Source organism: Corvus kubaryi, unplaced genomic scaffold (assembly GCF_017639235.1).
Source record: "Corvus kubaryi isolate FWS band 111438036 unplaced genomic scaffold, C.kubaryi_AGA036_p1.0 37387, whole genome shotgun sequence".
Classification (NCBI taxonomy): Eukaryota; Metazoa; Chordata; class Aves; order Passeriformes; family Corvidae; genus Corvus; species Corvus kubaryi.
This window is the reverse complement of record NW_024581129.1, coordinates 14161383-14188324: the sequence shown is the minus strand read 5'-3', so window position 1 is coordinate 14188324 and position 26942 is coordinate 14161383. Positions and strand designations below refer to the sequence as shown.

Genomic DNA, 26942 nt, shown 5'->3' with positions numbered 1-26942 from the left:
CCCCCCCCCGGCTGCCCCCTCCTGTCAGGGACTTGTGCAGAGCCACAAGGTCCCCCCTGAGCCTCCTTTGCTCCAGCCTGAGCCCCTTTCTCAGCTCCCTCAGCCGCTCCTGGGGCTCCAGCCCCTTCCCAGCTCTGTTTCCTTCCCTGGACACGCTCCAGCCCCTCAGGAAAGACATGGGATCTCAGTGAAATGATATTTGTAAGAAGCTCAGCAGGGAGGACGTGCCCCAGGGCAGTCAGTGCCTCAGGGTGATGCTCTTTCCATCCAAACTCTCGCTTTCCCAAGTACAGCCCCCAAATGTTTGAGCTCTACACCAGCTCTTCAGGTTCATGAGCAGATGCCAACCCCTCTTCCCCCCCCCAGCCCGATAAACCCCCCCTCCATCAGGCTGGCAGGGGTTGGGCACTCACGTGCAGGCAGATGAGAGTGAGATATCCCCACACGTCAGCGTTGGTGTTATTTAGGGCATTGGCTTCAGAGAGAGCATCTTCTGCTTCCTCCATCTCTTTCATCTTGAGGGAGAGAAGGAGAGGCATGGAGAAAGAGCAGGCAGAAGGCACTTCCCAATGGAACAGGTATTGCTCTAACAGCAGAAGAAATCAGTGCAACAGAAGCTCCTAGCAGGGCTTCCCTGATAGAAATGCAGGGGAAAGGATTTAGGGCACAGACAAGGAGTTACCCTCAGTGCCAGCATCCGGATCCCCAGTCTGGAGCAGGAGCTTCCCACTGCTGATCCCTGGGGGATCACTCACTATTTCTAAATTAGCCTCCAGCTGTAAGGAAAGCAGCACAAACCCTTGTTCCTCCAGGTACTGAGTGATCCAGCTCCATGAGGAAACACAGCTGTATTCCTGCTCCCTATGCCCGCTCTGCAGCAGCTCTGGGCAGGCAGGGGTAGGGGGTGCCCAGGCCACCACTCACCTCCCTGACCTGATTCCCCAGCCTCCCAGGAGGTAAACATTTGGCCAAGGGGGAAACAGAAGTTCAAATTCCTTCCCTGACTGCTTCCTCAGGCAAACTCCCTTGAAGGAACCTGGCAAGGTGTCCCTTGGGGAGATGCTGCACTGCTGGTGGCTAGGTGTCCTTGGCAGCCCTTCAGAGGCGCTGGATTCCCTTGGACAGGGAAAGCACCGAGATTCCTCCCTGCTGACATCCCACTCAGTGCCTTGGTGGTGACGTGCAGGTCATGTGCAGGCAGGAACTTGGAGCAGAGCCCTGATTGTTTGCCATGACACCCCGGGGAAGGAGGTGCTGGCAGGAGCTGGGATGAGGGGGAAGGATGGTTGCTCCCAGAGCAGGGGCTGAAGGTGACATCATCCAAGTGTTCCCAGAGCAGGGGCTGAAGGTGACATCATCCAGGTGTTCCCAGAGCAGGGGCTGAAGGTGACACCGTCTGGGTGCCACCCTGGGGCTGTCACAGCACACAGGACACGATGGCTCACAGGCAGCCCAGAGTTGCTTTAAACCAGGGGATCCTTCAAAAATTAACCCTGTGTTCCGTGCCACCAACAGAAGCCCAGAGGACACGAAGGCAGCTGCACTCACCCTGTAGCAAGCGATGCCCACGCCCAGCCAGGTGAGACAGGAGGCAGAGTTGTCACAGGCGAGCAGGTAGATCTGCTTGGCCCGGCCGTACTGCCAGGAGAGAGACAGACACGTTCCCTCTGCATCATCACATCACTCCACACACAGAGATTTGCCAAAACACCCTGTTTCCACGGGACTCAGACACCCACTGTCCCCACTGCTGCTGGGGGAGTGATTTGTTTTGTGGTAACCTCCCCTCCGCAGCCTTGCTGGCTCCTCACCTCTTTTTCTTCCAGGTAGATGGAGCCCAGGCGCAGGTAAACAATGTGCATATCCACAGCATCCTCCACAAAGCTGATGACTCGCTCATAGCAATTCTTTGCCTTGTCAAAGTCCTTCTTCAGGTAGCACAGGTGCCCTTTCTGAGCCCAGACATTTGGATTCTGTGCACCAAAAACCAGGAGTGAGACATGGATGGGAGAAACACCTGGGAGGGGGGCTGGGACACCTGCAAGTAGCAGACAGGAGGAGCTGAGCAGTGTTCAATTGTATTATCACAACTCCCTGTGCAGTGCTCCAGGCTGGGGATAGAGCAGCTGGAAGCTGCCTGGTGGGAAAGGAAGGACCTGGGGGTGCTGGTTGGCAGTGGCTGAAGCAGAGTCAGGTGTGCCCAGGTGGGCAAGAAGGCCAATGGCCCCTGGCCTGTGTCAGCAGTGGCGTGGCTGGCAGGAGTAGGGCAGTGCTCCCCTGTGCTGGGCACTGGGGAGGCCACAGCTCGAGTGCTGTGTGCAGTTGTGGGGCCTCAGTTGCAGAAGGACATTGAGGGGCTGGAGCGTGTGCAGGGAAGGGAACAGAGCTGGGAAGGGGCTGGAGCCCCAGGAGCGGCTGAGGGAGCTGGGAAAGGGGCTCAGGCTGGAGCAAAGGAGGCTCAGGGGGGACCTTGTGGCTCTGCACAAGTCCCTGACAGGAGGGGGCAGCCGGGGGGGTCGGGCTCTGCTGCCAGGGAACAGGGACAGGAGGAGAGGGAACGGCCTCAGGCTGGGCCAGGGGAGGTTTAGGTTGGATATTGGGGAAATTCCTTCATGGGAAGGGTGGTCAGGCACTGGCACAGCTGCCCAGGGCAGTGCTGGGGTCACCATCCGTGGGGGGAATTAAAAGCCGTGTAGATGCAGCACTTGGGGACATGGTTTAATTGTGAACATGGTGGTGCTGGGGAATGGTTGGTCTTGATGATCTTAGAGGGCTTTTCCAACCTAAACAATTCCATGATTCTGTGATATCGGCACAGGGTTTATGCAGAGAGTCAAGGTCAGTGGGCTGCCTGCAGGACACCAGCAATGGGATCCCCCTCCAGCTCCCTGCCCAGTGCCCTGCCTACACACAGCATTCCCAGGTATCACCTTCCCCCTGCCTTCCGTTCAACCTGCCTCCCCAAAGCCACCTTCCCTGCAGAGAGCTCAATAGCAACCTTGTTTCTCATGAAACAGAACCCGACTCGCCCACGCAGGGAGAGAGGATCAGGATGTATCTATTCAAAGAGAAAAGAAAGGGAGATGCTGCAGAGGGAAAGGCAGAGACAGGCTCTGAGATGCTGTCTGCCTGTGCAGGGAGTGACAGGAGGCTGTGAGGATGGGATAACAAAGAGAGCAGTGCAGCAGCCACAACCCTGGCTGCTGAAATGCTCTGGACTAGGAATGGTAAAGTGGAAATGAAGCAGGAGCTCTGGGTTCACACACACTAGGGCTGCATGGGAATTACCGTGGGGTCGATCCGAATGGCCTCACACACACATTCCTCACATCTGGGGAGGTCTTCCTGCAGCAAGTAGGTCCAGGCCAGTGCCAGGTAGTAGGCACAGGTGGGGCCTCCTTGAAGGCTCAGCAGCTCGTGGGCCAGTGCCTTGTGAACAAACTGGGGAGGAATGACACAGGTGGTGGTTAGGGGAGCAGGGACACCATGGACACCCCAGCAGGACGGGGCAGGAGGGCTGACTGACACCCGTCTGACTTCCACGAACAGAAAACATAAAGGAAATTTCTTTTTCCCCTCTTTTGAATGTTGGTCTAGTGGAAGGTGTCCCTGCCCATAGCAGGGGGTTGAAATTAGATGAACTTCCAGTTCCCTTCCAACCCAAACCATTCCATGATTCCATCTAGTTGTGTTTTGCTTTAAGCAACTCTTTCTGCCATGTCAAATTTAGGCAGGCAGCACAATGTGGCAACCAGAGAGATCCCAGAGATGACTCGGTGGGACAGGCACATTCCACAGCTGATACAAAAATCACTCTAACATACACAAGTGTCTGCATCAAGGGAGCTCAGGCATCTTGGAAGCATCACAATAATGGATCCCATCTCTGAATGCACAGAGAAGAGCATCCTGCACCGTTCCTGAGCTGGCTGTTCCCTGTGCAGCAGGCAGTGCTGGGCTGTGTGTTCACAGCCAGCATTGTGGGCTCAATACTCTGCCTGGCCACACTTTTATATCTCTGGGCAATGGTGGCTTTGCTCCCTCTTGTGCTCGGCCTCTGGAGTGGCCATGGCTCATTCCCTGAGCCCAAGAAAGGGGCTGGCTGGAGCTCTTTGGGAATCAACCAACCTCCCTTCCCACTCCTCCACTCCCTGTTAAACTGACCCAGACAGCATTGACTTTCATCAGGAATTCCACTGTCTTCATGAAGATGGTGCAAGGAGGTGGCTGAGGTCCTGGAGCAGGACATGGTGCTGCAAGAAAATGTGTCTCTGTCAGTCCCAAAGTGGGGTTTTTATTTCTGGAGCCAAAGCAGGGCCTGACATCCCAGTGGGGACAGAAAAATCCCTGCAACATGGAGCAAAACCCAGGAGGTGGCAGGGGAGGCTGAAGCAGAGATTAACTCAGCATTTCTTTCTGAAGGGCTTAAGTTTTGTAGATCTGAAAAGAAATTACGCTCTTCACCCACTAATTTTCCAGTCCAAACCCAGAGGAAAAAAGGTGGGAATTCATGAATGATGCTCGTCAGAGACAACTACTGTGAGGCTCCTGCCTCCCCAAACCAACCAGCGGGCCCTGAGGCACCCAGCACTGCCATCTCCACCACCACTGGGGCTGTGGAGGAGGCAGATCACACACCACAGAACCTGAGGGGATCCCTAGGGACACTTTCAGAGCTGGCATCTCAGGAGGAAGAAAAGGAAGGTGCAGGGTGCAGTGACGTGAGGGAGAGAGCTGCATTCACCTGCGGGCTGTCCATCCTGAGATGTGCTGCTCTGAAAGGCAGGGTGAATCTGCTTTGCCTGCAGATTCCCTGGCTCAGGAGAGACAACAGGCCTTGGCATCATGGGGACCATGGCTCACTGCTCCCACATTACTCCCCACCATTCCCACAGGACCATCTCCCAGCTCTCCACATCCCCATTCCCAAACCTTCCGGGGCTTCCTGCAGTGCTGTAGCCTCTTCCTTGGATGTCACACCCTCCACCACCTCTGGCAGTTTGTCAGCTGAGCCATCTGGAATCTCCTCTGGAATAAAACCCCCAACAAGCATTTGGTGGAAAGCCATAAACTGCCCAGTTTAGAACATGATTCAACAACAACAACAAAAAAATAGAGAAGAGAGAAAATATAAAAGATCTATCAGGTTTTAAAAGCTGGGAAGAAATTTCTTTGCAGGAGGCAATACCTGGGGCTGGGGTTTTGAGCACAAGGTTACCATGTGAAGCCAGAAACAGATATAGGGTGAGGCAGGATGAGAGGAAATGGCCTCAAGTTGCACCAGGGAGGTCTAGGTTGGATAATAGAAAAAAAATTATTCACAGAAAGGGTGGCCAGGCATTGGAACAGGCTGGCCAGGGCAGTGGTGGAGTCCCCATCCCTGGAAGTGTTCAAAAGCCCTGTGGATGTGACACCTGGGGACATGGGTTAGAGGTGAACACAGCAGTGCTGAGTTAACAGTTGGACTTGATGATCTTGGAGGTCCTTTCCAACCTTAGACATGCCACGATTCTATGAATATCCTTTTCCTCATTATCAGAAGGGACAAAAACCCACATGCCTGAGGCACTGCATGAGTGGTGATAACGTTAAAAATAAAGCCAGTCAGCATTTCCTGCAGCCTGGCCAAATATTTGGGACTCAGGACAGACAGTCTCAGCTCAGGCTGGACTCAGAGAGGCTCCAAAGGAAGCCTTGGCCTCAGGGTCACTGCCAAGCTGCTGGTTTGCCCTTTGGAGTGGTGAGGCAGAGCTTTGTGAGCTGTGCTGGGAACTCACAGTGACAGCTTCCACGGAATTCTGTTCTAGCTCACAGTCCACATCTTCTACCGTTACCCTTTGTACTCCTCCTCTTAAAAATTCTCCTCTCCTTCCACCGTTGCCCACACAGCTCCAAGCCCCTGATGTCAGGACACCTCCTGGGTTTGCCTGTTACCTGGGGCTGTGCTGGGCTTTTTCCCTTCTGCCTCAGCAGCCTCAAGGATTCTCCTCTCCTCCTCAAGCTGTGCTTGCAGGAGCTTCTTAGCCTCACGGAAGTTCCTTTCTGCCCGAATATAATTATTCTGCAGCTCATAAAACAAACCTGTGGGAGAGATAGAGCAGCATCAGCAGACACCCAAAGGAAGCAAAATCCTTCCTGTAGCCCTCACCTCGGAGCAGGGAGAAGAGGATTGGGAGCATGAACAATGCATGGCTCTACAGGAATACCTTGAGCACCAGACTGGCTTGGTTTTGTACCTGAGAGGGTCCAGGCTATGATGCTGGATGGCTCCAAGCAGCAGGCATCCTCAAAGAAAATCTCTGCCTCTTCATAGTGCTGCAGCTTGACAGCCACAATCCCACAGAGCAGCAAGCTGGGGCAGGGGCAGAGCAGTCAGCCCTGCAGCCCCAGCAGTGGTGGGGGGGATACACTCCCCACCCTCCCCACCCACCCTCCAGGAGCACTCAACACCTTTGGGTGTGCTGGGGGTCCAGACAAAGGGCCTTCTTGAAGCATTCCTGGGCTTTGGTGGCATCCTCGTGCAGCAGGCAGAAGGCTCCATAGTCCAGCCAGGACTGGATGCTGCACTGGTCCTGAGCTATTCTCTAGACAACAGAGATTATCACTGGAGTCAGGCTCAGCACATGCCATGGACTGGGGAGACAATTCTGGAATGACCATGGCTTCCCTGGCCACCCCAGCCCTGTTTAGCAGGAATCAAGCCCTTGTTTATCACATGCAAGGGTGTCTCCTAAATGGGATCATGCTGGAAGCCCACTTCCTCTAAGTCTCCTCCACCTAACACGTGTCCTCCAGCTCCAGCTGACGTCTCCCAGGGCCCAGTGTCCCCAGAACTGACCCAGTACATCCCATTTCCCCTGGCCTCAAGGCTGGAGTCCAGGGACAGTCTCACATCCTGCAGAGAGCAGCATCTCCCTGGAAAATCCCTCCCATTCAGCCTGAGTATCCTGGCGATGCTCAGCTCCTTCCTTCCTCTGCCACAGCCAGGGCTGGCTGAGCTGTGAGCAGCAGCCCCACTGTGCCAGCCCACACAGGTGATGGGCAGGAGAGAACTGGGGCTCCCTTACCTGCCTGTAGAAGAGAGAGGCCAGTTTCAAGTCCCTGTTGGCTTCAGCTTCACGAGCAAAGAGCCAGAGCTGCTTATCGGTTGTGCAGGGTGTAGGGGTAGAAGAAACATTTTCCCCAGACAGGAGCTGGCAGGGAAGGAGACAGTTAGCCCTGGGGAAGGGAAGAGTGGTTCATGTGATCCCAGTATGGCAGCAGGTCCCACATCAGCACCACACACAGTACAGACCAGTATGGCTGGGGCTGGGCACTGGGAAAGGCAAGCTGCTCTGTGGTGGGACACATTCCCATCATTCCCAGGTACCTCTGCCACACAGGGACAGGGCAATATCAATTTTTACAAGGACATGGAGGGACAGAACAAAGGGAAATGGCTTCCCACTGCCAGAGGGCAGGGTTAGATGGGATATTGGGAAGGAATTGTTCCCTGGGAGGGTGGGGAGGCCCTGGCACAGGGTGCCCAGAGAAGCTGTGGCTGCCCCTGGATCCCTGGCAGTGTCCAAGGCCAGGCTGGACATTGGGGCTTGGAGCAACCTGGGACAGTGGAAAGTGTCCCTGCCCATGGCAGGTGGTAGAATGAGATGACCTTTAAGCTCCCTTCCCACCCAAACCTGTCTGTGATTCTGTGATTATTCACAGCATTTCCTAGATCAAGGTGATGACAAACTTCTCACTGGTGACCCCAGCTCACACTCTGCCAGCCACCCTCCCCACATGCCAGCTACAGCAGCTCTACCAGGGGCATCTCACACATATCCCACCATCAGGATTTTGAGCAGTGGGATTCAAATGCACTGGACCTTGCCTCGAGTGTGGCTCATGGTCCACATGTGACAACTCCAGCAGATGAAAGCATGAGCCTGCCTCTGTCTTGAAGGCAAAAGTCCTTCACGTGCCCTGGATCCACGGTGAAGCCATGGTCCGAGTCACCCAGATTTCCCCCTACCTTGTTGAGGGCAATGTGCATGTGGCCCACGAGGAACACGTAGAGCTCACTAAGGAATTCCTGGAGCTGCCCCTGGTTCTCAAATGCCTCGGTCTTCAGGTATTTCTCCCTCACAATCTTCACCACAGAATGCTGTGGAGACAAAGGACATTGAACAAGGCAGGTTCTCCCCCGTGCCCCCCACCAGCTCTGTAATCAGACAGAGACAGAACATATTCATTTTGCCTGAAGCTCCAACTTAGTTTTGAGAAATAAATCCAGCCCACCACTGATAAAAGTAAAAAAAGCAAGCAAGGGGGATTTCCTTTCCCACCTCCCTGACACACCCTTTAGGGGACAGCATGTGGATGGCTCATCTCCTCAAGACAGAGAGGGGGTCTCCAGGAAGAGCGTGGCTGAGGCTGAGCAGCTGAGAGAGTGGAACCTCCTTTCCCTGCCGAGGCAGACTGGGAATGTGAGAGCAGCCAGCTTTGCCTTTCTCAGGTTATGAGCATGGGGCAAATGGATGTGACTAGCTCCCATTGAAAGGAAGTGTTCTCGTGGTGTGGGACCAAAGCAGCTCGGTGCCTGCTCCATTAGAGGGGAATCCTGTCCCCTCAGTGCCCACTGCAACAGCTCCAGGTGGCAGGAAAGGATTCTGGAGCACCACATCATCCTGAGTTACCACCATGGGAAAGCAGTGCCTCCCTGAGAAACTGTCAGGGCAAAACAAGCAAGGAAGCAAAAAGCACAAAGGAGTCTTCACCTTTAGCTGTTCCTTAAAAGCAAAATATTTCCCAGAGGTATTGAGCTCGTAGTTGAGCTGACGCCTCTGTTCCTCCAGGGTTCCATGGTCTATCATTCCCTGGCCAGGCAGCTGCTTCCCAAAAAGCTCATGGTATTCCCTCAGGATGGCAGCAGCAACACTGGTGACACATTTTTCATAAGCTTCCACTGCCTAGGAAAGACATAAATAAATTTCACAAGCCACTTATGCAATCAACCTTGATATGTATTTGATTTGCCACAGCCCACGCCTCCCATTAACTCCACCTGACTCAATTAGTCTGTCACACATCCTTTCCTGTCCACGCCTGAGGGCTGAGAAAATATCTACAGGTAAACACAAAATCCTTCCTGCTAGGATTTTCCATCACAACCCAGTATTCCAGTCACTGCTACCTCTCCTATAGCAATATAATTGGCTGTGAGTAAAATATATCTCATTTACTGGGAGCCCTGAAACCCATGGCCAGCCCTCTTCAGCAGAATCTGTAACCTCCGTAATCTTGATCCTCAGAAATTCTTGGTGACCCAAGAAAGGTCAGGGCTGATTCTGTTCAGGTTTGTCTGAGTCTGATGAAGCACAGGGGCTGGTCTGAGACAAGAAATTGTTGGGACTGTTTACAGGATAAATGTAAGGTTCTGTTAGCCTCTTTTCCCAGCATCCCATTTCCTTCCTTCCCCATGGCTGCCTTCCCTCCCTTTGCTCCATCTCTCCATCTCTTCCCTTTGAATGGGATGTGAACACAAGTGATGAATGGGTTCCCAAGGCACACTGCTGTGGAGATAACACATACAGGCATTTCCTTTTCTGTGTATTTCCTAGGATCATAGAATACGTTGAATTGGAAAGGATCCACAAGGATCAAGTCCAGCTCCTGGCCCTGCACAGACATGCCAGCAATCCCACCCTGTGCCTGAGAGCATTGTCCAAATGCTCCTGGAGCTCTGGCAGCCTTGGGGCTGTGCCCATTCCCTGGGGAGCCTGGGCAGTGTCTGGGCACTCTTTTTCTAATATCCATTAAAACCTCCCCTGGCACAGCTCCAGCTGTTCCCTCGGGTCCTGTCACGGGTCACAGAGAGCAGAGATTGAAGCTGTCCCTTGTGAGGAAGCTGCAGACCCCAATGAGCTCTGCCCTCAGTCTCTGCTCTCCAGGCTGAACATTCCAAGTGACCTCACCACTCCTCATATGGCCCTACTCCCTTCTAGACCCTTCACCACCTTTGTGGCCCTGCACCCTTGTCCTCATCAAACCTCATCTCGTTGCTGTGGGCTGAGAATGAAGTCTCTGTTGTGTGAGAGGGATGAGGGCAGGATGGAGTGGCAGAATGGTGGCAAGGCTCTCACACGTACCTTCTTGGCTCCTCCTGTCCAGGGGGGCAGCTCAGGTTTGGGATGAATCATCTCCTTGACCCTGTCAATGAGAGCAGAGGAGAGATCAGCAGATCCACTGCCCAGGATGTTGGCTTGTAGAGTGGGAGGACTCCAACCTGCCATCGTGTCCCTGAGACACCTCACAGGGACCTGGGAGGAAAACTGAAGTCTCAGACCAAGAATGACCAGGTCCCTACAGCTGATGGTTGTGGCTCATCATGACAGGGCTAACATTTACTGCTGACCCAAACTGCTCTCCTGGAGTGGCAGATCTGACTCTTGGAGCTGCTGGTTCTGTAGAACAGGTGTAAGGAAGGAACCAGCTTGAGGAAAGCTCTGTAGAATTTGGTCACTAAACAGCCCAGGCCACTCTTTAACTAAGATTTTATTAAGGTGAGGATGGCTGAGCACTGCAGCAGGATTCTCTGTGGAGTCACCTTCCCTGGATATATCCAAAAACCATCTGGACACAGAGTAACGTGCTCTGGGGAACCCCGCTTGAACATGAACGTTGGACTAGATGACCTTCAGTGGTCCCTTGCAAACTGAATCATTCTGGGATTCTGGACTTAAAATCCTTGGTGCCAAACCAACCTTAATTCATTAAAATTTTTTTCAGCATTTCCTGCTTGCTGGACACCAGAACACCCTCAGTCCTCAGAACACAATCCAGCCCACCAAGCCAAGATGCACACAAGCAGGTGAACAAAGAGGAGTTATGCTGAATCCACACACACTGCAGAAGAGTAGAAATGTATAAAATAGGCCAGGAAAAGGTCTCTTCTAAGAGGAGCTCAGCCTGATCCTCCTGGAAGACAGCAGGCAGCCGTGAGGACAACACACATACCTCCAACGAATGGATGATATTTCTGTTTGAGAGACACAAACCTGCACCTCTTATACTTTATTAATCTGCTGCATTTTCTATTTTTTTATTCCATAAATTAGATGTGTTATGCCTTTCTAACCCATAACACAGCAGGGCTGCCACTGGACAGGAACTGGAAGTTCAGAAAAGCAGCAGAGATGAAAGAGCAGCTCTGCAGCAGAACAACATGAAAACTAACACAAAAGCTGAGGAATGGGTAAAATATTGTGAGAAAACTTCTGGAAAGCTAAAAATGAGAGAATGCTCTGGTGAAGCAACAGCAGCACTACCCAGGACAGTCCATGCTGGTGGCCAGGACTGACCAAGCCAATGAACATCACATGCAAGAGGCAAGCACATGGGGATTAGTGGGAAACAAAGCCCAGACAGGAACACAGACACTGCTGTGCTGCTCTGGTGTCTCTTGTTTTGAGAGGAATGGCAGGGAGATGCCAGCTGGGATGAACAAGTGTTTTCCCAACACACCAGATGCCACGTCTAAAGCAGTCTGGCCAAATCCTCCCCCTGATTCCTGTGGGCTTTGTCTCAGGCCCTCTTTATGGAGTGTTCCAAGGGGGGTTTGCTGTACAAGCCTCTCTCCACCCTGCAGAGAGGAGCTGTCAGCCCCACAGCCCATCCTCACGCACCGTCTGACGAGCTCCTCCCGCAGCCGCTTTGGGACCAAGGGCCTGTCCAGCTTTATCTCCATCACCAGGAACGTTCCTGCCTCGCTGTACTGTGGAGATAAACATTGCTCTCTGGGTCGTGCTGTCTGCAGCCAGTGCTGGCACAATGAAATACTGAGCACACAGCCACAGAGCTCCAAACTGCAGAGATCCAGCTTGTTTTATAACCCGCCCTCGGCATGAGTTACAGCAGCAAAATCCAGCTCAAGAAACCAGGCTAGGGAAAAGGAGAGAGCCCAGACAATCAATCTGCCTGCAGAAAGAATGTGCATTCCAGAGGAAGAAGCCAAAATATGAAGGGATATTTAAAATAAATGCCTGACAATTTACAGAGACCTTCTAGCCCAATGCCAGTCTGCTCTCCGGGTGGACGTCACTGGAAGAACTCTGGGACAGCATCTACATAAAACATCCCTTGTCCAACTCACTCTTGAGGAATTTGTGTGAAAGGTGTGAGACACCAGCATAGTGATGCTCTACAGTCTTTCCTTCTCTTTGGAGAGACATAATTACCTGTCCTTCAAGGAGATTTGTGACATTTTCAGATCCTCCAGTGCCATCTGACAACTGGATTTTGGATGGGTTGAGTAACTATTAGGAAAAAGAAAAGATGTTTCTTGTTTCCGACTCAATAAATCTCGTATCTTTGCAAGTTCAGGGTGTGAGATGGTGCATTTGTTCAGGCAGCATGTCCTACGATTTCAGGGAAAGGGAAAGCTGCAGCTTCCTCACAAAGAGCAGCTCCAATCTCTGCTCTCTGTGACCAGTGACAGGACCTGAGGGAATGGCTGGAGCTGTGCCAAGGGTGGATTAGGCTGGATATCAGGGAAAGATTCTTCCCCCAGAGGGTCGTTGGGCACTGTCATGACCCCAAGGCTATCAGAGCTCCAGGAGTGTTTGGACAACACTGACAGGCACAGGGTGGGATTGCTGGGGTGTCTGTGCATAGCCAGGAGTTGGACTCATGATCCTTGTGGATCCCTTCATGCTGAGGAGATTCTATGATTCTAGAATAATGAGTATCTCTCAGCTGGCTGAGGCAACACAGCATCCATCCCTGGTCCCTGCATGTCCCAACTGCCTGTGACGTGGAAACAGAGCAACCATGGTGCCATGTGCCTCCCTAGACCTCACCGTTCCACTGGAATCTTTGTCTTCCTTCTGAGCCTTAGTGGGAGCAGCTCTGGAAACAGGAGAGGTCCCCAACCCTTCCTTGGCCAGACTGAGCTGTGACCTGAGATCCCGGAAAATACTGTGCTGAATTCTGGTCTGAAAAATAGAGGGAACAGAGAGAATCAAGGGACAAAGCAGGCTTCCTCACTCCTTTGCCTTAACCTCTCACATCACAGAGCACACTGTCAGGGTCTTAAATGCATTAAGAAGTTTTGTAACCTCATTCTCTCCTCCTAAAGTTCAGCTGCAGGTGCTCCAGGCCAGCTCTGATCCTGTGTAGCCATGAAGCCTCAGGTTAGGCTTTGAGACTCAGTGAGGTCTCTCCATCTTCCCTCAAAGAGCTGTGTTATCACTGAGGACTGGCCCTTGACCCTTGCCTGAGATATGTGGTGAACATGCTGGAATCCAGATCCGAGATCCTGAGTTCCTGATGGGATCCTAGACCTGCCCCAGAGCTATGGACTTGCCTGGTGATGGGGACTGCTGGATGAATCTGGCTACTCTCACCATGCCTGCTCTACACATTTTTGGGGTCCCCACCTGCCTGATAGCATCTCTTGGCTTCCAGCTCCTTCTCTGGTGTGGAGCAGCCTCCCTGACACACACCAAGGAATGCAAGGAAAGGGTTTGTCAGACTGTGTGTTTACACCGTGTTTGACCACCTAGACAGGCTGTTCCCTCCCACACATCCTGGTTACAGGAACTGGGCTAGCAAGAGTTATGGGGATCCTGGGGAGAGGATGGAGTGGCTGTAGGGAAACTCCTTAGAGCAAGAAGCAACCCAAAGTATCTCGTGACAGATAAGTGGCACAGGACAAGCAGCACCGTGCAGCCAAGGGGTCATTATTCATGGCAGGGAAGCAGAACCCAGCAGACACACTTGTGTCCACCCCAGCTCTGCAGCAGCCAGTGGGAGCAGGGATCAGGAGAAGGGCTGGAATTCACCCGGCTCCGGCACCTGGACCGCAGCCCCACAGGGAACGTGGGTGGCAAAACCAGGCTGTGCATCTGCCCTCCTGAAACAAGCTCAGGTCTGTTCCAGGAGGGATAGACTGGGGGAAAATGGAGATGTAAGTGTCACTCTTAGTAACAGAGAGGGAAAAATGAGAAGACAAATAAACCTCGGTGAGCTAGAGCTGAAAGAGCTCCAGTGACAGCTTTTTTGGTGGTTGCCGGGGGTAACGCGATCCTTTTAAAGCCACTGTTTGCTCTTCCCAGCAACACAGCTCCCTTGCCTATCTTCCAGACTGGGGAAAGTGGAGCATGCTGGCATAGGAGGGAGTGAAGTGAGATTCAAAGCCTCTCTCAGCCCCCAAACCTGCTCACAGCCCCCCAGAAATCCCCTGCCTTGGAGAAATCTGCACCTAAAAGCTTGTATCATTATTTTTCTCCATCAACAGAAGGGCACTGACGGTTCAGATCCAGCTCCAAGTACCACACTGCCCGCTCCCAAACACCCTCTGTCCCTGCTGCCTGCTCCCAAATAACCCTCTGCCCACACTGCCTGCTCCCAAACACCCCCCTGCCCACACTGCCTGCTCCCAACCCCTCAGTGCAAAGCCAGCTGCAGAGCTGGAGCAGAGCCTGCTGCTCTCACCTTCTCAAACACCTCGCTGTCCTGGTAGCTAAAGACACGGAAGGCCCCTCGGATCTGCTTCACCCCAGGGCACAGCAAATGCATCATGTTGACATATGCCACGCCATGGAAGGCAATCTGCTTGTCCTCATCTCCCTGGAAACACAGAGCAAGGGACTGAGATCCTGAACAGACTGTTATTCTCCTTAAGGGAACAAGGTCACCAATCTCATTAAGAGGAGGCCACACAGCAAACTGATGCACCTGATGAGCCAGTGGTTCTGTCACTGGCACGCAGCCGAGACAACCTGGATGAACACACTGGAGTCATTCCATATGTAGAATATTAATTTTATCCCAATCCCCATGGGGCAGCTTTTCTCTCTAATTCCTGCACTCTGCTATTCCTCAGGACGGTCTTGTTGAGATACAGCTGGAAGATTATCAGCTGTGTGGTTAGAAATCCAGGTGATCCTCCCAGAGTTGTGCATCTCAGGTTGGACAGAAACCAAATGGCTTAGGAGGTGTGGGAGGCCTGGTGAGAAGAATCATCATCAGAGCTGCAAAATCCTGGCACTGGTGAGTGCTGAAAGGGATTTACACCAACTTATATGACTTTGCCCTGGAATAGATTAGGAGCTCTCACACAGCCAGCTGCCAGGAGCAGAACCATTCTCTAAGGGGCTGTTTCTCTGCTCAACCCCCCTGGTTTAGATGCAAAAGCATAACTTACCTACAGCCCGAGAAAGAATGCATGAACTTCTTCAAGGTTTTCCAAAACCCCATTGGCTAAAGATCAGCTCAGTGAATTACTTCTAATTCTCTTCAAAGCCAGGCTGGACAGGTCTAGTGGAAACTGTCCCTGCCCGACACAGGGAGTTGGAAGGAGATGGAGTCTGGGGTCCCTTCCAACCCAAACTATTCTGTGATTTTAAAAGGTATTCTCTCCCTGTCCCCTTTCCACTGAGCTACCACAGTCCATCAGTGAGAGCTATAAGGAAAAAATATGACGCTGCATCCATTTAACAGCCCTATAAAGCTGATTTTTCACAAAGCCTCCTGCTCTCTGACTCACTTTGGCTGCTTCAGGGATGATTTTGGTATCACAAAGGCCTCAAAAGGAAAATGCCTGATAATGCAATGCTACTCCACGGGCCAGACCCCACTTTTACCTTGTCAGCTTTGCTGGTTTTCCCTTTGCCACCTGAGGCCATGGACATCTTGCAGAGCTCCACGGGCCAGTAGTGGCACTCGGCAATGCGCTTCTGCAGGCTGGGCACAAAGCAGATGCAGGATGCACTGAGGAGATGCAGAAACCCAGCTGGAGACCCCCACCACCCTCCTTTGTGCTCCAGCAGCCCCTCTTGGGTTTGCTTCACCCTATTCCCTCAGCAAACACCCTCTGGCCATGGGTACACTGATTTGGGGCAGGATGGGTACATTTCCTCCTCTATCCACTGCTGTGTGCATTTATGGCACAGCCAGCTTTAAAACAACTGTGGGAGCAACACACCAGGTTTTTTCTCTCCCTCAGTTACTTCAGAAATGAGTAAGAAGGAATGTGATTAACTTTGGTATAAATCCTGAATTGTACGGAGCAAGTGGATCCTGAGCTTGCATTCAATGTGGCTGGTGACTCTGACACCAGCAGGCAGGTGGATGGATGCGTAGGGAAAAGAATTTTAAAAATCAAACAAGATTGAAGGGAGTATTTCCCCACAAGGAGTAATTTGGCTGTGAAATGCACAGGCATGATTCAGCTGAGGCCAGAAAATAGCAGGATTCAAAGATAAATGGAACACTCATCCTGATCTTGAGCGGATCGGGAGCTGCTACAGGCAACACTTACCCAATAAAAAAGCAAATGAAGAGTGCCTACATGGAGTGAAAGGTTTGTATGTGTTTGGGATTCAGTAAAAACTTAATTAGCAGCTCAGAGGAGAGCTGTGGAGACCACTCTACTCCATGTCTGCTCACCATAACTGCTGCCCCTTCCTTCAAACCATGGACGGACCAGCCCCCAGCCCCAGCTGCTGGCAGCAGGAGTGAGCATTTGTGGCCTGGAGACAGCAGCTCCAGCCAATTCATATTCTCTCAGCACAGCAGAACAAAGCTGCTGCCAGCAGTTCAAGGCAGTTCAAGAGCTGTTCCCTTGCTCAGGTGAACACTTGTGGCCATGAGACAGCCCCAGCAGCCATGAGAGGTGAGGCAGAGCCACAGTTTGACCCCAAAGAGGTCCAAGAGCACCTGCACGTTGCTGCTCCCTGCCTCAGGTCATTCATCTGAGCATGTTCTGGGGTGGGTCCCTCAGGTCCCTTACACAGCCACTGCAGCAGCGTCCAGGTAACAGCGCCTTTCCGTGTCCCACACGATTCTCTTTGTGCTCTCTGCCTGCCTCCTGAATTCCCTGTCCTGTGAGAAACAGTGTGCAGTCAAAGCCAGGACAGCAAACTCCACAGCCTGCATCATCCTCAAAAATGTCCCCAGGAGGGAATGTGAGTCAGACAGAGGTGTCCAAGTGCCCATAGCCAGGCCAGCCCTGCTGAGAGGCTGACAGCCTTTCCTGCAGACATCATCAGCATTAAGTGCCTGGCTCACAGGAGATAACACAACTCCCAGCCCAGCAGCCCAGTGTGGGTGTTTTCTGGGACCAGACCTGCCATATTCTCCCTTGGGATACCTCCTGCAGTGAGTCAGCATGCCTGCTGTCCCAGGGGAACCATCTCTGTGCTGGACACTGCACAGTGACCACCCATCTCCCTTTCATATCAAGTCTCTCAGTCCCTTCTGGTTCTCTTCCAAACCTGCCAGTCCTCTCTCACCTTGCTTCTGGTGAGGTCTCCATCCTCATCCTCATAGGGCCCACCAACAATGAAGGAGTTGGGTATGGCCAGAGCACCAGGGGCCAGGATGGTACCAAGGGGCCAGTTTTTGGGCCGGGGCAATGGTTCTTTTTCACCATCAGCCTTCAGGATGCCATTCTGGAAGAGCAATAGCAATTCCTTCTAGAGAGACACAAGAAACAAAAGATTTGCCTTTCTAACAGGAGCAGGAGCAAGAGCCAGCTGCTCCAAGCTGGGATAACAAAGCAAAGCAACAGTACAGGGTGCCTGGCTTGGAAAATGCACTCCACCACACGCATGCAAAGAATGGAATAAAAATAAAGAGCCACGTGGAAAAAATCCTGCCAGTTTGAATCCAAATCTTTCCAAACAGACCTTTGTTTGTGTTAAAGAAACACGTCACGCCACAGAGACTCTGAGCCCTGCCAACAAAGGCTGCTGGTGCACAGGCACGGGAGCTGTGCACCCCACGTGCCTGGACACTTGTTCTGTGGGGTGGGAGAACAACCCAAACCCAGCCAAACCCTCTGTCACTGTGCCTGGACCATTCTCACCTCACCAGCTGCTGGTATTTGCAAGCAAGCCATGTAGTTTTGCTGGCCTTCAACGGTAAAGACTCCAGGGACAGAATAAGCTGCCTCCATTGTGATGCTCAGGAGGTTCCCACTTGAGAACTGGGTGGCAGAGAGCAGGAGCTCTTTGGTGCTCACTGTCACTTCAAGGCCACCCTGCGAGACAAGGATAAAGCAGAGCCAGTAAATAGACAATTATAACTTGCCTGCACTTAGGGAGAAACAAGCAGAAACCCAAGGCCAGAATGTATGATGTTATCTTGTGCCTCATCTCCGATGTAAAAGAAAACAGCCCAGCACAGGAAAGGAATTTCAGGACCAATTTGGCTCAATTGTGGTATTTGTTTGTTTAAAGCACAGCCTAGCTGAGGTATGGCACATGCCCCAGGGGTCTCTTAAAATGAGCTGTGGAGAAAGAGGCAGGGTCTCATGAAAGGAATCACAGAGAAAGAACATCAAGGGTGGAAAATGATGCTTTTCCCCTGGTGATTCAGAGAGCCACAGCTTTGCCTCTGCCCTATCTCCATGCTCTGTGTGGAGAGCCTTTAATTACCTGTCCCAGCCCCAGATGGATGGTGTGTGAGGGAAAACCAGCTGGTCAGCATTTATTACCTGTCCTCCCTAATGAGTGCCCCCCCACCTTGCTCACTGTGAACTCCTCTTAAACACAGAGCTGGTAATGGGATACCCACCCTTCCACTTCGCTCCCGGTGCTCACTGCAGGCAGGCTCAGGAGCAAAATTGGACACATTTTCCCAGCCTCATACTTCATTCCCTGTTTTAGTCACTGGGTACTTTGCAACCTGCTGAATGAATAAGGGCCTCGCAGGAAAGGCAGTCAGTTTGTACAATAATGGACTCAGACATTTTATCTGCAGAAAGGAAGGCTAATAAAGCTGGGCAGGTGACCCTGCCGTTGCCTTTTTGGGCGTTTTCAGCACTGTGCTTTCCATCTTTATTATTTTTTGCAGAGCAATTGGGTAGCTGCACACATTAACATTTCCCAGCACGACTTCACCTATCAGAGAGAAGTAGGGACAGACGTCAGAGGGAGCGGGAAAGGCCTCCAAGCCTGTAACATATAGGGCTGTACCACATCCGTGATGAGCCAGGCAGCTGAGTCATGTTCTCCCTCCCATTAAAAAGCAGCAGAGAGCTGAATGAGGAAAGGAACAGTTCCAAATTCCACATACCGTGGCCTTGGGGTGAAGCTTCTCTGATGAGGAGGCAGGCACTGCATACAAAGGAGCAAAGACCTTCAGTGAGCGCACTCCTGGGAAGAAACAGGAATGAGAGCAGCCTAAAGTGAGACCCTCTGCAAAGAATCATAGTCATGGAATGATTTGGGCTGGCAGGGACCTTAAAGATCATCTCGTTCCAGCCCCGTACCATGGGCAGGGACACCTTACATGAGGCAAAATCATGGTCTAACTCTGAATGCTGAGCTACCCTCTCTCCCCCCCCGAGTCAGATTTTGTAGAGCTCTGAAGGTCACTTTGTCAAAAGGAAGTAAGTTGTAGTCAGGGGTCCATAAGCAGAGATCAAAAAGTGCCAGGGAGCAAGGAGTGGTCATGTAGGCTGTGGAATTCGATGCTGTACCTTGCAGCAGAGGTAGAAGGTCCACCACAGCTTGGCCAAGAGGAGTGATTTTCTCCGGTTTTTTCTTCTCCCTTGGCCCCACTTCTAGCACGGTCACTAGGGAGATAAAAAGAGAGGAGCTGGCAGAGTTCCTTGGACCAGCAGGTCAGGCACTGGGGAGGGTCTGTGTCAGCTCGGGCACATGCTCCTCTTCACCTCCCAAGGCTGACAAGCACAGCAAAGCCAAAGGAGCACCGGCCAACATGAAAGGGGATTCTTCCAGCTGGCAGAGATGGGCAAGAAGTGCTGACAGCCTCCCACTGCTGCTGCTTTAGTGCTATTCCTGAAGCAGTGACTCCTGCAGCGACAGCACCCGGCTCCAGGGTGGGAGATCTGGCACCAGGTACTTACAGAGCAGTGGTTTCTGCACAATGACATCCAAGGAGTTGGGCCCATCGGGGCTGCACTCAAAGCTGGTGCTGAAGTTGTATTCTGCTGTCCCACTTGGCAGGACATCAGTCTTGGGGGAGTCTCCCAGGACTTCTCCATTGTACTCCACACGTACCAATGTAACCAGCACGTTGCTTTTGAGAGTTTTCTGTCAAAAAAAGAGCTCAGTGAGCAGCTGGGTCTGCAGCAGCATCCCAGGATCAGAGTTCCTCTGGCAGCAGCTCAGGTCAGTGACCAGGATAGGGCTCGCTTGTGGGGGTCTGTTCTACCACAGGAATGGGGAAGAGAAGCAGAGCTTGGACCTCACCCTCCCATCTTTAGGAGGGAAATTTCCTGCTCCATGATGCCCCAAGGATTATCAGGAGCTGTGGCAGGGGGAGATAGAGAGGTCCAGGCTTCACCTCAGGAAAGACACATCTAAAACAAATCCCAAAATACTCCACTGATATTTCTGTACTTCCAGGAAGCTTGAGACCTTTGCTGTCTCCTAAGAAAGCAGCTCCTGAGCTAGAGGGATGAGCTCACAGGACACCTGTGCATGTCACATAGTGCAGAATGTCCTGAAATGGACAAGAGAAAACAGCCTTGAGTTGTGCCAGGGGAGGTTTAGGCTGGATATTAGGGAAAATTTTTTTCACTGTAAGGGTGGTCAAGCACTGGAACAAGCTCCCCAGGGAAGTGGGAGAGTCCCCATCCCTGCAAGTGTTCAAAAGACATGTGCATGTGGCACTTGGGAATATGGTTTAGTGGTGGCCTTGGCAGTGGTGGGTTAAAGGTTGGATTTGATGCTCTTAGAAGCCTTTTCCAACCTAAACAATTCCATGATTCTATGAAATCAAAGGAAGGGCTCCAGCAAGCTCTTTGGGAGCTCTGCAATTTGTTGTTACACCACCTTCATACCACTTTGCTTTAATCAGAGATGAGGAGATTCAGATTTTACTTTGAATTTCAAATGTCTAAACACAGGGGCTTAAACAGGGCTGGAGAGGGACAGTGAGGGTACAGCATGTGGCACTGGGGTCCCACATGGGCAGCATCTGGCACCTGCACAGCAAAGGAAGTGCTGGGCAGCAGGTACCAAAGGGCTCCCTGCAGCAGAAACACGGTTTAGTTCTCAATGCACAGAGAAGTGGCTGAACACAAGGACCATTGTACCCAAACCCAGCTTTTCCTTAGTGCTGAGCCACAGGGATGCCTAACCCGCCCTCAGCTCCCTCTCTCCCTGTCACTGGGGTAATTAGTTGCCTGCTGGTTCTTACACAAAAAGAGATCTCTTTCACTTGGTTTTAATTTTCGGCCCTTCTCACTGTCTCCTTGAGCATACATCCTATGAATGGCTAAACAGAAGAATCCAATTAACCTTTCCCTGTACCATTAATTATCCAAGGCTCCTCTCTCATCCTTCTCTACATTGCCTCTAATTAAGCAGATTCCACACTTATAGCCAGAAGTGGATTCCACATTCTTACAGCCGGATTTTTTTTCATATAGTTGCCGTGATTATTGCCCTTTTGTAACCCCCCCTCCCTTCTGTACAGCCCTTTCTCACGGTGGAGCAATCAGAACCACAAAGCAACATTCCAGATGCAATCAATCCATGAGTCTTTTCTTCCCAGCATTGTTTATCCTCCTCTCACCTCATACCTCACCTAAGCTGCTGTTTGCTGAATCTATCAGTGTAAGAGGTACTTCAATACTACAATGTAAAAGCCTCAAGCAGGTGCTTTTGGATTGCTTTTTCTGTCTGCTGCTGGAGCAGAAGCAGGGATTTGCATTTTTTCTGCTTGCAGCAGGAGCTGAGCTTCTCCTCCACATTCCCTCCCAAATGCCAGTGCCTCTGGAATACTTTAAGGACAGCTGAGTGCATCACATGGAAATCACACCAGTGGTGGTTTCATTGGCACCAGCTCATAGCCTTGCACTGGATCCACTGCCTTTCTAAAACCAGAGCCACCCTATTGCTTTCAATATGATTTAAACAGCTGGAGCTGGGATGAAAATCTGGCTTTACTCCCAAGGTGAGGTCCTTTCACAGGTATTTGCCTCACTGATCACATTCTCCCTGTGTTCTGCTTAAAAAACCTGCCATTTACATACAGTTAGAGGAGGCAGGGAGGTACATTTCACCCCAGTATCTCTGGCCTGCTGCTAGGGAGGTGCGTTCCCCAATTCATGTGCCTCACAAGCTTTTTCCTCTGTGTCAACTCCTCAGCAGGGAGGAGGAAGCCACAGCGTGGCATTGCTGAACCTCTGATACCCCCACCACTCCTTCCTTTAGCCTTATCACCCCCCAGCTGCTCTCACAGGGGATCCCTGTGCATACAGAATTGCTCTGGCCTTGTTTATTAAATTAGTAGAGATATTTTCAGAACTTTACCAGGTCCTGAGCCTTCACGACTGTGATCTCTACTGGTATTGGCTGTGACATACTGGGAAGAGATGCAGCAGCGTCCTTCCCACCAGCCAGCTCCGCAGGGACCTCCATGGCTCTGCAGGAGAAAGAATGAGGAAAGAAACATGAAACTGCTCCATTCCTCTCCCAGATACCTCTGCAGGACACAGCAGTGCTGGTTGTGAGCGCTATTCAGGGCTTGGCTGTCAAAACACCATTGAAAGCACAGGGCTTTGGCAGTGACGAATCTCTCACGAGGTGCAGGGAGGACTGGGAAAAATGTAATGTGAAAATAATCCATCTCTGTAAGCTTCACTCAGCTGCAGCTCCCAGGAAAGGTTTGTTATGCCAGGCTGCTCTCAGCTCCCAGCACCGGGTACCTCCCTGGCTCTCTTTTACTCCCTGCTTAAGTTAATGGTGACCCCGTGGGCCCAAGGCCGGCAGCTGCCAGCCCGTCCCCTCATGGCTCCCACATGCCGTGGGGACCTGGCTCCATCTGTTCCTCAGGTTTGTGAATCCCTCCGGATTCCCTCAGGGCGCCCCAGGGACTCCACGGCCCCCTCGCCTCACACCCCCCAGGCCTGGCAGCCCCCTCAGGGCAGCACTGCTGGGCCCGGGGGTGCTCTCACCCTGCTGTGCTCCTGCAGACCCTCACCGACGGTCCCGGGGGTATCCAGCAGCCCCTCACCCACGGACCCGGAGGTTCTCCTGCCCCAGAATGGTCCTGTAGCCCTTCACCGATTGTCCCGGGGATCTCGCCGACCTGGGGTGTACCTACAGCCCCTGACCCACGGGCCTAGGGGCTCTGCTGGCCCGGGGGCTCCTGCAGCCCCTCACCCACGGGCCTGGAGGCTCTCCTGCCCCAGAATGCTCCTGCAGCCCCTCACCGACAGTTCTGGAGGCTCTCCCGCCCCGGGGGGATCCTGCAGTCCCTCACCGGGAGCCCGCCGGGGCAGCGTGCGGCGCCGGGGCTCGAACCTGCGGCCTCCAAGACTCGGCGGAGGGCTCGCGTCCCGTAACCACAGCGACGCGGCTGCTCCCGCCGGACCCCGAAACCTCGCGGGACCCCGGCCCTTCCCCGCGTGTTTGGGGGCGTGCCCGTGAGGCCGCGGCCGCCGCCATGATGGGTGTGGGCAGCCCTCACCAGCCCCCGGTGGGGCGGCGGTCCCCCCGGGCCGTCCCGAATGAGCTGGCGGTGCTGTAGGGCCACCATGTCCCCCTTTGCAGCCTGGTGCGCCCGCCTGCTGCCACAGCCCACTGCTGGCCTCCGCCCCGGCTGGTAGAAGCCGCGGTGCCCACCCAGGCACTCCCTCACACCCCACTGGGGGCTCTGAGGGGGTGGGAGGGGGTCCCCGCCGGCCGGGCTGGGGTGCGGGCCCTATGGCGGGGGGCTGAGGCAGTGACTTTATGTCCCTATGGTGACAGAGGGGCCGCACGGTCTTGGGCAGCCCCCCAAGGTCCCCCAGATTTTGCAGTGTGGGACGCTGCAGCGCTTTGGAGCACCCCACTGCCACCAGCGCGGCTTTTGGGGCGGGAGCCGGACCCCCGGAGCGGGTTGGCCCTTTCCCGGGGAGGGGATGCCCAGAATAGCTCCGCTATCCGATTCCGAGGGGCCACGGCCGTCTGCACCGCCGGCTCCTGGGGGCTGACATTTGAGCCCAGCCGCGGGCCGGGACGGGCCGGGCTCCGGGACTGCTCGGGATCTCCCGGCATTACCGGGATAGGAGCGGGATGGCGGGCGGGAGGCGCCGCGGGGGTGGCGGGCGGCGCGGGGGACCCCGGCAGCACCCGGAGACCCCCGGGCCGGCCTCCTCGCCCGCACCCGTGTCTCCTGCAGCCGCCACGGCCCAGCCAGCCACAGGCGCTGCCCCCAAAACAGGTCGCTCCAAGAAGGCCCCGGAGGAGCCAGCGGCGAGGGCTCCCGACGTGGACTCGCTGGGCTTCCAGGCCATGGACCGCAACGTGCCGGGGCTGTCCCACGTCATCCTGCAGAAGCTCAACATGAAGAGCTACGAGGACTACAAGTGAGTGAGCACCCATGGGTGCCAGTTCCCCACCCCCTCCCCCGGGCAGTGCATCCCGTGTGTCTCCCAGCAGCTGGAGCAGCTCCCATGGCTCCTCTCACCCTCCCGGCTCAGCCCATGGGGAGCCCATGGGCTCCTGGGTGGACCCCTCCAGAGTGCCTGGCTCCCCATCCCCACCCAAGCCAGGATGCTCCTGGCTGCAGCTAAAAATCTTGGCAGCCTCAGAGGCAGGACATCAGCCCCACCGTTGTGGCAGTGGGCTGGATTCTGCTCACCCTTTGATGTCTGCAGGTCTGCCATGGACGGCAGGAAGAGAGGCAGCGATTTTGGCATCCGGACGTATTTTGACATGTTCCAGAAGATGGAGGACACCTTCAAATTTTGTGTCGAGTGCAAGAAGCTCCCCGATGCCCTGCCGGACCCCAAAAGCCTCCGGCGTTGCAAGAGGTATGGTGGGGAGATGGTCTGATGGCACAGGGATGGATCCATCCCTCCTTTCCAGCCTGGTGGGTGGGGTGAAGTGAGGGTTGTCTGACCCCAGTGCCCAGCTCCAGCCTCCAAAACAGTGACACAGCCCTGAGAGGGGGTGGCAGGGAGCCAGGCTCGGTGGGCTGGTTTGTGCCCCCCCTCCATGGCTGGGCATGCTGCCCGTCTGCCCAGGTGCCAAAATGTGTACTACTGCGGTGTGGCATGCCAGCGTGCCAACTGGCCGCTGCACAAGAAGTTCTGCAAGAAGCTGAAGCTGGTGGCTCTGGATCGGCTGGTGGAGTGGCTCATCTTCACAGGTGGGGCATGTGTCCCCCCAGGCCTGCCTGACCCCCGTCCCAGGCTGCTCAGGTCCTGTGGTGGGATGTAGTGTCCCTTCTCCAGCCCCACTCCCACAGCACAGGTGGGACAAGCAGCCTGGGCTGTGGCACCACCACTGCACCCTCCAACCTCCTCCTGCCTCCCCAGGAGACATCCCATTTCCCACGGAGACCTGGACAAAACCTGCCCGGGACGTGAAGGGCTGGGAGGACTGGTTCTCCATGCAGGAGCAGCTGGAGGAGAAGCTGGGTGCCATCGTGGCAGGCCGCTACATGACCCTGCTCTGGGCCAACGCCGGGAAGCCCCGGCCGGAGGACGGAGAGCTGCGGGAATCCATCCGGCGGCTGGTCACCGACTTCCACTCGCGGCCGCTCACCATCGGCCTGGGACTGCGGCTCTTCGGCATCGACCCTCTCACCAGGCCCCTCACCGTGCACGTGGTGGGGGCTTCCCATGTGGAGACCCTCAACACGCGGCTGACAGACTACGACGAGCTCACACGGATGTTCCCGGGGCACCAGGGCGTGGAGATGGTGATGGTGGGGGTGGACGTGGTGGACGGACCCATCATGAGGCCACCCCTGACCACGTTGGCACCCCGAGGGAGGGTCTATCTCAGCAGCTACAAAGGGCTCTACCACGACTTTTGGGAAAGCCACGTGGAGACCAAGCTGGCTGCCCGTCCTGACCTGGTGGTGGGCTTTCACCCAGGTAAGTGCCTGCACCGTGGAGGGGTTAGACCCTCACACCCCACTGCCGGGATGGGGACATCCCTACAGGGCACATGCAATGCACTCCTCAGGGACTGCCCTGAGCACCATGGCAGCACCTGGGGCTGAGCCTGCAGGCGGCTTGGGACGTGCCCAGGGCTTTGCACCAAGGCACAGCGGGCAGCTGGGGGGGCCCCCTGGGACGTGCCTGCCTTGTCTCCCCACCAGGCACTCTGTCCTGCCTGTGTCACCCACCTGCAGGTGAAACAGATCCTTCCCCTCAGGTCTCGGTGCTGTGGCTCAGCCCAGGACCCAGAGTTTGGGGTGCCCCACATGCTGGGGGGGAGCCAGACCCCACCTTGCTGAGGGCTGCCAAACTTACCGCATACTCTGGGATGTCCAGCACAGAGTGGGTGCGGTTGGAGCTGGCTTTTCCCGGGGCCAGGGTGGGAAGGGAAAGAGGTGGAACCTTCACGTCTGTGTCCCCACAGGTTTCCATGCCTGCCCAGACCTGCTCGCGGGCTGGCTGCCCACCCTGCTGCTGCTGCGGGACTATGGCCTGCCCGTGCTCTTCACCGTGTACAGGTGAGCACGGCCCTGCCGCCCCGGTGAGCCGGCACAGACACCCAGTGATGGTGCCTCTCCTCTCTTCTGGCAGTGAGCAGGAGCTGAAGGCGTCCCTGCAGATCCTCGTGGAGCTCGAGACACACATTGTGGGCTACGCCAGCAACCCTTTTGCCTCACTGCGGCCCGAGCAGGTCTACTCCAGCCCCAACAAGGCACCTGTCTACTGCAGCTCCCACTACATCGCCCTGCTCGGAGCAGAGGCTGGGCTGGGGGCCGAGGAGCTGGAGGATGATGATGGCTGGCAGGGAGGAGAGCCCAGTGGTTCTGCTGTGGCTGGGGGCATTGCCTCAGGGCTGGGCTGATTCCTGCCTGCACTGACCACCTGACCCCCAGAGCCTCACCATCCCATCCAGGACCCCATTTCCCCATCCTGGGATCAGTGATCCAGACTCCCCTCACTGCACACATGCAGGCCTGGGGGATTCAGCACCCGAGCACAGGCATGGCACCGTTCCACAGCACCAAATAAATCACTACCAGCAACCAGC

At 54.2% G+C, this 26942-nt stretch overlaps 2 protein-coding genes across 8 annotated transcripts; one reads left to right on the top strand and one right to left on the bottom strand.

Annotated features, from left to right (window-relative positions):
- Window positions 1-371: 371 nt before the first annotated feature.
- On the bottom strand, window positions 372-24666 carry CFAP70 (cilia and flagella associated protein 70). Of its 7 annotated transcripts, none has more exons than XM_042037503.1 (26): window positions 24586-24666; window positions 22272-22383; window positions 19856-20042; window positions 19466-19561; window positions 19060-19139; window positions 17849-18022; window positions 17274-17456; window positions 16772-16863; window positions 15624-15750; window positions 14473-14607; window positions 12837-12971; window positions 12216-12293; window positions 11664-11752; window positions 10128-10188; window positions 8757-8948; window positions 8012-8143; window positions 7068-7193; window positions 6451-6584; window positions 6237-6352; window positions 5935-6081; window positions 4933-5028; window positions 4165-4253; window positions 3289-3441; window positions 1812-1973; window positions 1549-1638; window positions 372-515 (listed from the first exon to the last, which is right to left on the bottom strand). In XM_042037503.1, the coding sequence occupies exons 2-26, from the start codon at window positions 22377-22379 to the stop codon at window positions 387-389; spliced, it is 3111 nt and encodes a 1036-aa protein (XP_041893437.1). In that variant the 5' UTR covers window positions 22380-22383; window positions 24586-24666; the 3' UTR covers window positions 372-386. The 7 variants fall into 7 exon arrangements, with proteins under 7 accessions (XP_041893437.1, XP_041893436.1, XP_041893439.1 ...); XM_042037502.1 differs by lacking the exon at window positions 24586-24666 and adding an exon at window positions 23174-23344; XM_042037505.1 differs by lacking the exon at window positions 24586-24666 and adding an exon at window positions 23174-23344 and having other exon boundaries at window positions 19060-19100.
- MSS51 (MSS51 mitochondrial translational activator) lies at window positions 23659-26940 on the top strand. Its single transcript, XM_042037520.1, has 6 exons — window positions 23659-24310; window positions 24602-24757; window positions 24971-25095; window positions 25265-25828; window positions 26319-26412; window positions 26486-26940. Exons 1-6 carry the CDS (start codon window positions 24018-24020, stop codon window positions 26754-26756), a joined length of 1503 nt encoding a protein of 500 aa, XP_041893454.1. The 5' UTR covers window positions 23659-24017; the 3' UTR covers window positions 26757-26940.
- Window positions 26941-26942: the final 2 nt, after the last annotated feature.